Source organism: Bufo gargarizans, chromosome 5, assembly GCF_014858855.1.
Source record: "Bufo gargarizans isolate SCDJY-AF-19 chromosome 5, ASM1485885v1, whole genome shotgun sequence".
Lineage (NCBI taxonomy): Eukaryota > Metazoa > Chordata > Amphibia > Anura > Bufonidae > Bufo > Bufo gargarizans.
In genome coordinates this window covers 444,593,605-444,609,196 of record NC_058084.1, presented here as the reverse complement: position 1 = coordinate 444,609,196, position 15,592 = coordinate 444,593,605, and the positions used below count along the sequence as shown (strand labels likewise).

The 15,592-nt window shown below is 42.7% G+C and overlaps 1 protein-coding gene across 1 annotated transcript in view; it reads right to left on the bottom strand.

Annotated features, from left to right (window-relative positions):
• KIAA1217 (KIAA1217 ortholog) overlaps positions 1 to 15,592 on the bottom strand; it is a 414,351-nt gene that overhangs the window by 115,684 nt on the left and 283,075 nt on the right. Inside the window, 1 exon segment of the mRNA XM_044293610.1 lies at positions 10,958 to 11,156. Within this exon segment, the coding sequence (XP_044149545.1) occupies positions 10,958 to 11,156 (199 nt within the window).

The window sequence follows — 15,592 nt, the reverse complement described above, 5'->3', positions numbered from 1 at the left end:
AAATACACGACGCGCTTCACAGTGCAGCTTGTACTTCAGATCTAGAGTCTCCCTATGGGAATTTAAACAAGATTTGAAATAGAGCAGATTATTTGGCTCCGTCCGACCAGCAATACAAAGACAAATTCTTTTCAGCATCAACTAGTGGAAACTTGTAGAGGAGATTAGACGGTGCTCATTAAATATTACACGGTGTTAAGGTCAGGTAAGAGCGTTTCTACTAAAAGTCTAAAGAGCTGTGTGACAACCAACACAATGTCCTGCACATCAGTGTATGATACATAGGGGAGCAAACGTTGCTCTTCTTATCATCCCACATCATTTTAAATTATAGATAACTGAGTCTGATGAGATCTGGAAGACTTGGGCTCCTACTAACTACCTCATGACAGGTGCATGGATCTTACAGAACTTATAATAGCAGAAGCTTCCCTCTTCTTCCTTTCACGTTTTCCTTTCCATCATTCCCTCCTTCCTTCCATCATTCCCTCCTTCCATGATTCCCTCTTTCCTTCCTTCCATCATTCCCTCTTTTTCTTCTGTAAGGATGTGGGGCAAGGGACCTCAAATGTATTACTCTGCTATGTTGTTAATTGTATAATTATTCCAACATCTCACTTTGGTCAGTAGATGGCAGCAAAGGATAAGATGATAAAAGTCGACATTAAAGCTGTCTATCAGAGGAATACTAATAACCTATTTAGTTTCCAAAGTTGGAAAAAAGCTAATTTATGGGCTGTTTTGGACCCTTACAAGTGTGATAGCAAACTGAATATGCAGGTTTGATACTGCACTTAACAAATGACTTATTACATCACACTCTCCCTGTGTAAGGGGAGGAGGTTCCTCTAGAAGCAGGAAGTGAGCAGACAGAGGCTGTGCTTGGTGCTGCTGTAAACCACAAGGGATCATCTCTGCTGAATCTAGAAGGGAATGGACTGGCTCATGGTGGAGACTGGCGACAGCACGAAGGGAAGGTTTGCAGGGACGACCCCAGGAGTGTCGTGTCTGTAGGATCCAGTTCTGGAGTGGACCAGGAAATAAGAAAAAGCACCAAGTAACCTGCCCAAGGAACTGTAAGTGCGTACTTTGCCGCGTCACATTGCACCACACTGTTGAAGGGTATTTGGACATACAATAACGCTCCAAGTACAGTTACATTGCGGTGGACGGGCTGGGAGCTAATGCATAGCCCTAAGGGACTCATACGCTGACACCTTGCTATCTCACTGGCTGCTCATAGGGTGTTATATGCTGTGAGCTGGAGTAAGGATTAAAGTTACAAGAGACAGACATCATATCCCTGTGGACTACAAATAGTATTGCGCAATACTTAGGGTGCACCCCAACGAGGAACTCGTACAGGAACATACAAGTGCAGCTAGGCTGCTTAATGGACTTTGGGGAAAACATCACATTTACTGATTTATTGTTAGACAGTGTTACATTTACTGTTGATTTATTTTCTGTAGTGCACAGTCATGTTTTATATATTCTCAGCTTCTTGTTCACTACATTAGTTCAGTAAACTCAACTGCTGGGAAAGAACCGTTGTCTGTGCCTGTGTGGCATTGTGTACCCCCTGTACCTGTGGGCCCAGCCCTCGGTTTTCTTTCACTTCCATCATTCCCTCTTTCCTTCCATCATTACCTCCTCCCTTTACCTTTATCTTCCTGCCTTCCTTCACCTATTCCATCCTTCCCCCAGGAAGATGGGGAATGCAAGTAGTCACTACAACAGACATGTCAGGAGAGGTGACAGCCCCTCATTAGGCATGCATGCAGCAGAAACAGTTCAACTTGACTAATGTTACAGCAGTATGGTGGTAGAACAGTGTAATAGTACAGCCTTGAGGGTTACTCAGAGCCTTCTTCAAAGGAAGACCTGCTTCTTTAAAAGGTCACTTAACTTTCACACAACTTCTTTTAATTTAATAGAAAATAGTGTAATTAGCAGATTTCTAAATCACTTCATTAAAAAAAAACATGGCTGCATCCACCTGAAAAAAGCTGTACAGTTGTGACCACTAGGGATCTTAGTTCCACTTAATTTGCAGCTCACTGCCTGACAAATATCCATCTCTAGTAACAGAGACTCAGAAGATGGCAGGGAGGAAGTGTGGGGGTGGGGTGTCAGAACTAGCTGAGCTCCTTAGTCTGAAAATAACTGCCTCTATACTGCTTCTGAATTCACAGGAGCTCCAGGGCTGAAAACAAACACAGTGGGAAGTAAGGGAAAGGACGTCACAGGAGTACAGTGCTTGCAAATTCCACAGAAGGGAGGTGCCCCCTGCTTCTGAGAGAAATAGATCTAACTGTACAGCTGAAGAGGGGAATAATTAGACTGAAAAAGACATTAGGGAAGCCCAACAAATATCTATTCCTTCACAATAATGAGTGCACAAAGAAGCACAGCCCATGCAAACTTTTTGGGTGAAAACACAGGTATGCTTTAATACACAAATGATGAAACAGATGGGCAAATGGCAATGTTGGCTATGGTGCCTCTTTCTCTCTCAGGTGGGGGCTCCCTGGCAATTCCACCCACTACCAGCTACCATCCTGCTGTGGTACTTCTATTCAGCACAACCCATTTATTTACAGGGGCTCTAACTCATTACTAGTTAGTCAAAGTCCTATAACGCCTCCTGTCTGCAGAAAGGTCAGACCCTTTTATCACTTACCACTCCACCAATGTGAGCAACATGGTGTCCTTATGTCTATGCGTACTCACACTTCTAGAGCCTTGTCACCATGCCACTCCCAGACAGCTATGGCACCCTGGACCATACTACCCCACAGGGTTAGACTGGGGTTTCATGGACCCACCAGATGACATTTTTCTTGGAGCCCATATCAAAACAATAAAGTCTAACAAATTTAGAATCAAAGAAATGCACCCTAGTAGCAAGTTATTGAAATGGCTTTAAATGTTTTTTTTTGTTTTTTTTTGTGGGGGGGTCGCTGAGTCCTTCTTTGTCAGAGACTCCTGCAATTGCCCGAATCCTGAAGGATCCTTACAATCAGTAAAACTTTCTCATTATTATTACATTTTACTTCCAGTCTGGCATCAGCAGAGGTATTCCAGTAAAATAATGTATCCCCTATCCACTGATTAGATCGGTGGAGGTCTGACCACTGAGACTCCCACCGATCAAGAGAATGAGGATTACATGGCTTTTGTTTGAATGGAGCTATGGTCGAGCCTATGCACCACCTCTCAACTTAAATGGGACTGGTGGCCAAGTACAGAGCTTGGCTATCACCCTTAAAGGGAACCTGTCACCAGTTTTATGGTGTCCTAACTAAGGGCAACATAAATAAGTGACTGATTCTCTTAGCAAAATGCTGGGTCACTTTCTTTAATTGACCCAGTCAATCTGCCAACATCTTGTATTGAAAAGCTTCAGCTGATAATGATGAGTCATAAATATTTATGAGCTCCTGACTCTCCCCGCCCACCTGCTGCTGAATGACAGTTTGTTTCCATATGAATCAGCAGCAGGTGGGCAGGGGAGTGGCTATAGCTCTGAATTAAATATACGCTGGACTCAATGACATCACGCTGGACTCAAATCAGCTCATTAGCATGCAGCATCTTTGTGTGTATATTATGAGGTAACCATCTGTCACACCAGTAAGTGAATACATCTAAGGTACTTTTTAGTAGTTAATGATTGTATATAATTGTAACGGATCTCCTGGCACCCCGACCGGGTACCTCCGCTAATGGATGATCCCAGTGCCTCCTGAGGACTCCAAGCACTCTGCTCGACACCGATACCACCACAGGAACCAGGAACAGGAACAGCTCTTACAAGAGCTAGGAGTAATAGCCAGGGGAGTATACACGTATAGCAATCCCAACACACATGAGACGAGGCTCAACGTATACAATGTCCCACCCTTTACAATACACATAGACATTTAACATCCCAAAATGGCACGAATTAGACCAGGGGTTCAAGTTAGTACAAGTCCTTTGTGAACAAAGGAAGCCTGGCTGATGAGAGGGCGCATAATCCTGGGGCAAGAGGCTAGCAAACAGGCCCCTCCAAAACCCAGTGGCGAGGTTAATTTCGCCACAATAATTAGTTAGATTATAATCAAATATCCACATGACAGGTTCCCTTTAAAGGTTGAATAGGGCATCAGTGTCTATGCTCAATTGTCGCTCCATTCACACAGGGGGCAGTAATCAGTGGGTTCACGCCTGTTCAGTAGATGAGCTTCCTACCCCTTTAACTCTGACAGAATGAAAAACAGCAATTATCTTAAGGAGCCATCAGTCTATCTGTTGGGTAAGACAGGAGAAGAAGCCACATTCATGAGACATGTAACCTAATGCCAGACAGAACTGTGGCATAGCTGGCATAAACACCCCCCTCGCCAACTATTTACTTCAGCAGGGGACCAGGATAAAGGGGACCTGCAATAAAAGTCATTATTCGTCACTATTACCACATTGTTTTAAACAAATAGTTTTTTTTAAGTCCTTGTCAGATGCATGAAAACTGCATATGTGGTGTTCACATTCCTCATTATTGGGCTTGGTTTGTATTGATGTTTCGTTCCTCTTGGGTTCCTGAGTTCTCAATGACAAGAATAGTGTGGTATGCAGCACCATTTTTGTCATCAAAACCATCAGAACCTGGGGCCGATACCTGGGACCCCCACTGATCACACTGATCAGCTGTTTGAGAAGGTACCGGTGCTTACAGAAGTACTGCGGCCTTCTCTCCGCTCACCAAGGACAGCGCCATACATTGTGCTTTTTTATCACAGCTCAGCCCAGTTCACCTGGCGCTTAGGCCACGTTACCAATAACCGTGACGTCACTGGCTTAGGGAAAGCAGCGTGAAGGCCAAGTCACTACTGCAAGCGCCCCTGCCTTCTCTAAAAGCTGATCCGCAGGGGTCCCGGGTGTCGGATCCCCACCCATCAGATACTGATGATCTATCAAGTGTACAGGTCATCAGTATTTAAATCCCCTTTAGTAACCGGGAAACTTCAGACAACAGATCTATTATATATGGTTCCTGATGGAACTCCATGACGTCAGTGTGAACTGGACCTTACATAGTTGGCAGTTGCAGCAAACATAAAATTCTTCTGGGTGCTAATAATATTGTACATGACCCCCTTTAGTATATTTCTAGATGCTCAGACACAGACACCATAGATAAGACCCTCCACTACAGGCCTATGCAGTGACCACTATGAATGATGCAATTCTCGGGGTAAATTTTGGCCCACACCGTGTTGAAGGTCATCAGAAGGACATATTGAATATAGGAATGAAGCTAGAAAGCTATGGTGATGAAGTATTCTTTTTACCATCATCTATTTATCTCCAGGACTGTGACTGTGACGAGGGGACATCTTCTGCATCTGGAGAAAAGAAGGTTTCTACACAAACATAGAAAAAGATTCTTTATGGTAAGAGGGGTGAGACTATGGAACTCTCTGCCTGAGGAGTTCACTAAAAGAGTTCAAGAGGGGCCTGGATGTAGTTCTGGAGTGTAATAATATTACAGGCTATAGTTACTAGAGAGGGGTCGTTTATCCAGGGAGTTATTCTGATTGCCTGAAAATGTACTTCTACCTCACAGTTTTTTTTTTTGCCTTCCTCTGGATCAACTTGCAGAATAACAGGCTGAACTAGATGGACAGAAGTATTTTTTCAGCCTTATAAACCATGTTATTATGTTACTATTGTTCTTAGAGAATAGATATCACATATGTGATATATAAAGCTGTAGCATCGGTCTCACAGAGGAAAATCAGGGAAAATAGGTGAAAAGTGGCCGAGTCCTTTACGGTGTGCTGAGAGATGCTTCTACAGAGATCTAAGGCAGGAGCAGGGGGTAATGCCAGAAGGGTCTGTTTGAGGAGGAATGCGAAATTCTAAAATGTGCAAACCAGACATAAACCCATCATGTACACAGGCGGATCTGAACAGAAATCAAAATGCGGAATGCACAGGGCCGGTATCCGGTATCTGAATGGACCTTAACATTGATTGGCACATTGAGTAAAAACAGTAAGTAGTTAGAGATTCCATCTCTAGGACCTCCACCAGAAATGGAGTTCCCCAACCGCATGGTTGACAACAGTCCCCAATTTGCAGGGACTCTTCCCTAAGCAAAAAATGGTCTGGGTTTATGGAATCCTCATCTGTGAGGGGGTATTCCTGGATGTGATTGGGAAGGTCCCAGGATCACGGATTAAATGCCCCGTATTTACCAACTACAGTGTGTCACGGCCTGTCCTGTGAGATGCCTGAGAAGATCTGATAGGCTGCACATGAGTCTATCTGACAGATCTTTTTCTTTTTCCTTGCTGTTGTTTTGCGCAGGATCCCACCTCCCCACAGGTTCTGCTCATTAGCTAGTTAGTGGTTCTATTTATGTCCGCCTCTCACTACAGCCTTTGAGGTTTATATTTGCTCCTGGAGTTCTCAGCTAGTGTTTGGTGGATCTCCTGCTCCCCGTCCGTCTAAAGCTAAGTCTAAAGCTTCTCTTTTGTTGTGTATTCTGGCTAGGCCTCAGGGAGACACTGGTTCTTTCACAAGAGCAAGGAATCGGTTGTCTTATCTCCAGCTCCCTAGCTGAGGGTTTGTTTCAGTGTCAGCAGGCCTTAGGTTCCAGCGCATGAGCACTTCCACCTTTAGGATTTGCTCATGCTGTCAGCAGTCAGGGAAAGGCTCAGGGATTGTCAGGTGGTGACCTTTCCCTCTTCCATAGCTTTGGGGCCTAGCCTGGTGTTTTTGTTACCGTTGTTGTATTTGGTTTTCTTCCTTTCCCTCACCTACCGTGACACAGTGTTGGTAAGTATGCAACCTTCATATTGCAGCCGCTGTGAATGGAGAGGTGGCCACGCATGCAAAGCTCTCTCCATTCACTTCTATTGGAGTTCCAAAACCAACCTCGCTTAAAGAAATCCATCTGATACTAGTAGAATCAGACATGTCGATCATTTATGTTTTAGTTTCATCTTTTGTCTTTTTACTAACATTATGTGACATCATCTCATCTCATAGCTGACCATTCCTTCTCTTGTCCATTATGTGGAAATTATATTAAAAAAGCAGACCTTTTTATAGATTTTTTATTTTTATTTTATTTTGTTTTATAAATCAGCAAAACTGTCTGATTTATTAATCTTGTAGTGTTCCAAATGCCGTAATGATGAAAATTTTAGCTATCATTGTTCCAAATTTTTAGCCTTGTGATGAAGAAGAAGCTTAGGGTTTTTCCAGAATTTAAATATTGATCCTTATCCTAAAGATAGATCATCAATATCTGATTTGTGGGGTCCAACCCCTGTCAGTAAGCTATTGCAAGGAGTCATGGTGCTATGATGAAAGCTGTTGCCTCTTCCTCGGCCTGTGATATCATGTCTATCAGTCACATGGCCTTTGTGCCTCTCAATCACATCCAAGGGAATGGGACTAAGCTTCTACGCTAAGCGCTGCCACTATGAAATGGATGGCGCTGTGCTCTGCATGCTGCAGCAGTTGCAGCACTTGTCTGATTTCTGTGGCCCCTTTAAAACAGCTGATCGGCGAGATTTTTTAGGAGTCGGAACCGCCACAATAAGATCCTAAGGCTAGGTCAACAATATTCACTTCTTTTAAGCTTTCAATTGGCACTAAGAAACATTAAGTCTGCATTGACACAGGACTGATGTGACTCTTCTTTTTATGGGTTTTTCCTTATTACAGCTGTTGTACCACCAATATCTAAAAGCTATGTATACTTTCGAAGGCGATTGTTGTTTATAATTGCATTTTACTCATTTTTGGCTAAAAATCATATTTTCAATTGGCCTTTATAAAAAATATTGAGCCATTCTGTCACAACTATTAACTGTTTTTCTAAATGTATAAGTGGTACTTTCACTAATAAACCTTATGTCTAAACTACTAAGAGGTCATAAACACTTATTTAGGCCACATTATTATCAGTAAGATAAGACCTGAGCTATAATGAGTGTTTATAAGGTCAGAGAGCAGAGATAAGGAGCCTTTCAGCTCCCTAACTGACAGAAAAGACCGAAAATCCACAAGCAGCTACTAGAGCATCTAAGCTCTGTACAGAAAAAATGACTCTATACTTTTAATAAAGACCAATTGAAAAAATGAACTAATCACACCTATATTTTTATGATAATTCTTTAGTTTAAAAAAACTAGAAACCAAATCAATAAAACAGTTAGTTGTCAAAAAAAGCGTATTAGACTTTTTTTTACTGGGGGTATTAGATAAAATGTACTTAAAACCAAACAATAAAGTGCAGAAAAAGTTATGTAAGTTATTAGTGCTCATTTCCATTATTTGCACATGTGGCATGATTCTAATCATGAGCCCTGGTGTATTGCTGTAATTTCACATGATAATGATAATGAGGCACTCGGAACGAGTCCTAAGGGTGAGATTATAGAATATTAATATCGCTGCTGCAGTATTTAAATTGCCTCAAACCTCCATGATGACTGACTTGGTATCCAGAGCTGTGAATGTCTAGAATATTAATAATCCCCATTTATTCTCATCCAGCGCTGACAGTGTATGCTGCGGCGCATAAAAAGGGACCCCATAAATTCGCCGCCACGGTATTTACACGCTCATTTTCTGGCACAAGGCGGGAAAAGTGAGATGAATCAACTTTCGCAAGATGTTACTTTTTACATAAAATTTGACTTCATTTAAAAAGCTGAAATATAGCCGCCCTCGTCTAGCTCCGCAATGATCCTATACATCATACTCAACACAATTGCTTCAATAGAATCGCAGTACCGAAGTAAGATAATGTAGAAGGGTGGCTGACGTGCGGATCATCCTAATGTGTTGCCCTTAGGACTAGGCAGTTCTGTGTGCCCAAAGCCTGTGTGGAGGTCGAGGAAGCCTCTGCCTGCAAAAACAAGACCCGTGGAAGAGGACCTCAGTAATAGACTTTAATGACAAGTCATTGGCTCCTACAGGGGTTATCCCATGATTAATGTAAAAAATAAAAAATCTGACATCATATAGTACATGACAATCTCTTTCTAACAGAGTTAGGCCTCTTTCACACGAGCGAGGTTTCCGCGTGGGTGCGATGCGCGACATGAACGCACAGCACCCACACTGAATCCTGACCCATTCATTTCAATAGGTCTGTGTACATGAGTTTTTTTTTTCACGCATCAGTTCTGCGTTGCGTGAAAAACGCAGTATCTTCTATGTTCTGTGTTTTTCACGCAATCCTGGCCCCATAGAAGTGAATGGGGCTTCGGTGAAGAATGCATTGCATCCTGAAGCAAGTGCAGATGCGATGCGTTTTTCACTGACGGTTGCTAAGATATGTTGTTTGTAAACCTTCAGTTTTTTATCACAGGCGTGAAAAATGCATCAAAACGCATTGCACCCACGTGAAAAAAACCGAACAATTGAACGCAATCGCAGACAAAACTGACTGAGCTTGCATGGAAAATGGTGCGAGTTTCACTGAACGCATCCTGACCTAATCCATCACGCTCGTGTGAAAGAGGCCTTAGAACCAGCCCTGTACCTCACATGGATCCAGAGATCTCCCCATTCATTGCTCCAATTGCTCTGCTAGATTTATTTCAAGCTGGCGGCTTAGGGAGCGTGTCCTTCCTACTGCAGCTGGTGGCAGTTGAAGGATGGAACTGAACATGCGCAGGACAGAGAAACTAGAGAAAGAGCAAACAGCATACAGATACATTTTATGAAATAACTATGCTAAAATTGGAATTACATGCAATTACAAAAGTATTCAGATCCAGATGCTGATTTGAAAAATGTAGAATATTCCTTGTGGGACAACCCCTTTAAAGAGGTATTCCAGCATTTTTATATTGATGGCCTATACTCAGAATTGACCACCAATATCTGGTTGAGGGGAGGGTTTTGACAGAGCCTGGCCTGAATGGAAGCTCCTCTGGCGGGCCAGCCCTGGCTGCAGTTTGGGCCCATAGAAAGTTAAAGGGGTATTCCAGCCTAAAGCATTTATCACCTATCCACTGTATAGCTGATAAATGCTAGATTGGGACCGTTGGGACCCCCACTAATCACCAGAACTGAGAACCCCAGTCCACATTCCCCCAGTCACAGATCTTGGATGAATACCGGGTCAGTCGAGCATATGCTCTACTACTCCATTCACAGTCTAGGACACTGATGAAAACAGCCAAGCTCAGAACACAGTTGGGCAGCAAGGGGCAGAATGGATGACTGGGAGTCCCGATTCTGGTGATCAGTAGAGGTCCTCTACCATTTATCACCCATCCAGTGCATAGATGATAAATGCCTCAGGCTGAAAAAACCCTTACAAGGATTTTGGAAACAAAAGTTACTCAAATGCCTATTTATATATATTTATCTACACTCGAATTTGTAGAGATTCTGCTCTGAACATAGGTTTGGGTCACGGCACTGACAGAACTCAATCTACACTGACGATATATCTGTCTGCAGGACTAACTGTCCATTGAGTAGCAATAATTCCCACTATCCAGTGGCGTAACTAGAAATTACTGGGCCCACTGCAAATTTTTGAACAGGACCCCCCCCCCCCCCAGCAACCTTTTTTAACCCTTTCCTTCTGTAAAACCCCAACTCCTGAGGCTAGTCTAGATCGTTCTCAAATACGAAGCCCGGCAGCCGCTCCATCGATTACCTACACATATACACTGTATATGATGTCATTGTATAATACTGTTGAGGGGGCCCTGAAAATAAAATCTGTTAGTCCTCCTCCTGGGTGGGCCCCTTCTGAGTTCGGGCCCCTGCTTCCACTATAGATACGCCCCTGCCACTATCAGATTATTATCGCATTTCATACTTGATCATGGTCCATGCAGAGAACCAAAACTCAACAAACAGTTTTATAGCCTTTGCATAGAGCGGATTGTAATAATTCTGGTTGAATCAAGGATGTCTTTTCTCTTACCTTACATCACTCAGCTCATAATAGATGTTCCTTCCTTCGTCCTTTATATAAATGGCAGTACTGGGGGATTCCAGCACCTTCATTGTCAGCTGCTGCGGGAAGGCACTTACAAAGAGGGCACGTATGGTGTCTAAACTGGTAATTTCATTGGGCATCTGGAATTTCTTTGTGTCCTCTCCATACTGAAGAAAAAGCACACCTGCAAAATAAGATATATAGAGATATATAATTAACAGAGGCTAACTACTGCGACCATAGGAACAAAAGCATTAACATCTCAAATCTATATATAGCGAGCGCAGTTCACACTAGAGGAACTCTCCCAATGTCTTACCTGCCCATAGGCTAGTATTAGCATATGCCCTCAGCCCATAGGTACAGTGAGGAACAGAAGTATTTAAACACCCTGCGATTTGGAAAGTTCTCCCACTTAGAAATCATTTAGGGGTCTAAAATTCACATTGTAGGTACATTCCCACTCTGAGAGTCAGAATAAAAAAACTAAAAATCCGGAAATCACATTGTATGATTTTTAAATAATTTATTTGTCTTGCACTGCTGAACATAAGTATTTGAACACCTAAGAAAATCAGTGTTAATATTTGGTACAGAAGCCTTTGTTTGCAATTACAGAGGTCAAACGTTTCTTGTAGTTCTTGACCAGGTTTGCACACACTGCAACAGAGATTTTGGCCCACTCCTCCACATAGATCTCCTCTAGATCTATCAGATTTTGGGGCTGTTGCTGAGCAACACAGAGTTTCAGCTCCCTCCAAAGATGTTCTATTAGATTTAAGTCTGGAGACTGGCTAGGCCACTCCAGAACCTTGATATGCTTCTTACGGAGCCAATCCTTGGTTATCCTGGCAGTGTGCTTCAGGTCGTTGTCATGTTGGAAGAGCCAGCCACGACCCATCTTCAATGCTCTGACTGAGGGAAGGAGGTTGTTGCTCAAAATCTCACAATAAATGGCCCCATTCATCATCTCCTTAATACAGTGCAGTCGTCCCCTTCGCAGAAAAGCAACCCCAAAGCATGATGTTACCACCCCCATGCTTCACAGTAGCGATGGTGTTCTTGGGATGCAACTCATCCTTCTTTTTCCTCCAAACACGACGAGTGAAGTTAAGACCAAAAAGTTCTACTTTGGTCTCATCTGACCACATGACTTTCTCCCATGCCTCCTCTGAACGATCCAGATGGTCATTGGCAAACCTCAGACGGAATGGACATGTGATGACTTGAGCAGGGGAACCTTCCATGCAATGCATGATTTGAAACCATGACGGCATAGTGTTCTACTGACAGTGACCTTTGAAACTGTGGTCCCAGCTCTCTTCATGTCATTGACCAGCTCCTCCCTTGTAGTTCTGGGCTGATTCCTCACCTTTCTTATCAGTGATACCCCACGAGGTGAGATCTTGCATGGAGCCCCAGTCCGAGGGAGACTGACAGTTGTCTTTAGCCTCTTCCATTTTCTAACAATTGCTCCAACAGTTGATCTATTTTCACCAAGCTGCTTGGCAATTGCCCCGTAGCCCTTTCCAGCCTTGTGGAGGTCCAAGATTTTGTCTCTGGTGTCTTTTGACAGCTCTTTGGTCTTGCCCATGGTAGTAGTTGGCGTCTGACTGACTGTGGGGTGGACAGGTGTCTTTAAAGAGCTCAGACAGGTGCTACTAAGTTAGATTAATGAGTGGAGTAGAGGTGGACTTTTCAAAGGCACAGTAACAGGTCTTTGAGAGACAGAATTCTTGCTGTTTCTCAGGTGTTCAAATACTTATGTTCAGCAGTGCAAGACAAATAAATTCTTCAAAAATCATACAATGTGATTTCCAGAATTTTTTTATTTTTTATTCTGTCTCTCAGAGTGGGAATGCACCTACAATGTGAATTTCAGACCCCTCCATGATTTCTAAGTGGGAGAACTTGCAAAATCGCAGGGTGTTCAAAAACTTCTGTTCCACACTGTATAGATTAGTATTCTTTTTCCTCAACTATACTGAATAGCAGACAAAAAAAAAACTTACATTAGTACAACATAGCATTACAAAAAAACCTTTTTGATTTTGTACACTACAGCCATTGAAGTATTCAATAAAATCTTTCTGTATGGCGCCACCTGCTGTTTGCTTTTTTCAATATTTCTCTATCCACCTCAGTAACATCGAGGTGGCAACTGGAGCAATGAATGGGGAGAACTCTGGATCCATGTGAGGTACAGGGCTGGTTTTGGCTTTGTTAGAAAGAGACTGTCATGTACTATATGATGTCTGATTTAAATTTTTCACATTTATTTCACGATATCCCTTTTAACTAATACATTGGGTCCTTTGTTATGCAAACTGCTAAGGCATCTGATCTTCTGGGAGGGATACCCAACGAGAAGGGGGATCTGCAAAATACGGATACCTTCCAAGTGCATTCTGCATTTTTCAAAAAATGTTCTCGTCTGCAAAATGGACCAGAATAGGACATGCTCTTTAACTGGTGGAATGGCCATATGGATCAGGAAACAATACGGATGTGTGCATGGCCCCATAGAAATAAATGGGTCTGTGTGCTATCTGCAAAAAATACAGATAGCACATGACTGAAAAATACAGCCAAACTAAGGTTTATAAAGCTCTGATCCATCGAAGGTAGTTATCAGACGCCAGGTATTCAGTTGCCAGACGCTAACAAAACAATATCTTGGCCAATTACGAGACCCAGAAAAACCGATGGGCTGCAGGTCAACAAAAAAAGCGTAATATTATCTTTTGAAGTGAGCTTCTAGTCACAGTCCAGAACTTGGCACGTTCTCTGAAGCCCATTAGCAGTTCCATAGGCATCTGGGAAATCTATTTTGCATTCCTCGCTCCTCGTCCCTTAATCATGACAGGATTCTAATTCCTTATGTAACCTCCGAGCATAACAAGCATGACATAGACATGAATATATGCATGAAAACAGCTACTCGCGATATTTAACAACCCAAGAAAAGCAGCTGACGATGTAATGGTTAAAACATTAATAAAGTAAATTATGCACTGATTAAAGCAGCGCCGTCTGCAATTTTTTTGTCGCTGTCTTTGGGGGGAAGAGAATAACATATGGCTGCTGGGATAACTCCGTACAAACATGTCTTTCCCATATTTATTTTTATATTTATTTATTTAACTCAAGGAAGTTAACATTTTTACAGAAGTAATAAAGAATTTTTCAACTATATTCCCACCTCAAACCTTTTCTTTCAAGCCATTAGTGAGCACCCATATGTGTCAGTAACGAACTTTAAAGTTTTTTTTTTTTGAGATTCTGATGATGATCCTCAGGATAGTTCATCAATATCAGATTGGGGGGTTGGGTTCAGACACCAATCAGCTGTTTGAGGAGTCTGTGTCATTCTTCACAGCTCACCAACACAGCGCCGTCCATGCTTGGTATTGCAGATCAGACCCATTCGCTTGAATGGGCCTGAGCGTAGCCTAGGACATGTGGCCAATGAACGTGACGTCACGCGGCCTAGAAAGAGGCTGCAACGCTAACCTAGAGCACAGAAGCATTTTCAAACAACTGATGAGCGGGAGAGCCGGGAGTCGGACCCCCACCGATCAGATGTTGATGACTTATCCTGAGGATACTATAGAGGTTAGACGGCACACCAATTCCGGTATTGTGGATCTCAGGAGATAGTTCCCAAACCAAATTTAAAGGGGTTGTCTCCTCATGGACAATGGGGGCATATCGCTAGGATATGTCCTCATTGTCTCATAGGTGTGGGTCCCACCACTGGGACCCGCACCTACAGTACAGACCAAAAGTTTGGACACACCTTCTCATTCAAAGAGTTTTCTTTATTTTCATGACTATGAAAATTGTAGATTCACACTGAAGGCATCAAAACTTTGAATTAACACATGTGGAATTCTTTACATAACAAAAAAGTGTGAAACAACTGAAAATATGTCATATTCTAGGTTCTTCAAAGTAGCCACCTTTTGCTTTTATTACTGCTTTGCACACTCTTGGCATTCTCTTGATCAGCTTCGAGAGGTAGTCACCTGAAATGGTTTTTACTTCATAGGTGTGCCCTGTCAGGTTTAATAAGTGGGATTTCTTGCCTTATAAATGGGGTTGGGACCATCAGTTGCGTTGTGGAGAAGTCAGGTGGATACACAGCTGATAGTCCTACTGAATAGACTGTTAGAATTTGTATTATGGCAAGAAAAAAGCAGCTAAGTAAAGAAAAACGAGTGGCCATCATTACTTTAAGAAATGAAGGTCAGTCAGTTTGAAAAATTGGGAAAACTTTAAAAGTGTCCCCAAGTGCAGTCACAAAAACCATCAAGCGCTACAAAGAAACTGGCTCACATGCGGACCGCCCCAGGAAAGGAAGACCAAGAGTCACCTCTGCTGCGGAGGATAAGTTCAGCAGCAGACACACCTCTAGAACAACTGTTAAGAGGAGACTGTGTGAATCAGGCCTTCATGGTAGAATATCTGCTAGGAAACCACTGCTAAGGACAGGCAACAAGCAGAAGAGACTTGTTTGGGCTAAAGAACACAAGGAATGGACATTAGACCAGTGGAAATCTGTGCTTTGGTCTGATGAGTCCAAATTTGAGATCTTTGGTTCCAACCACCGTGTCTTTG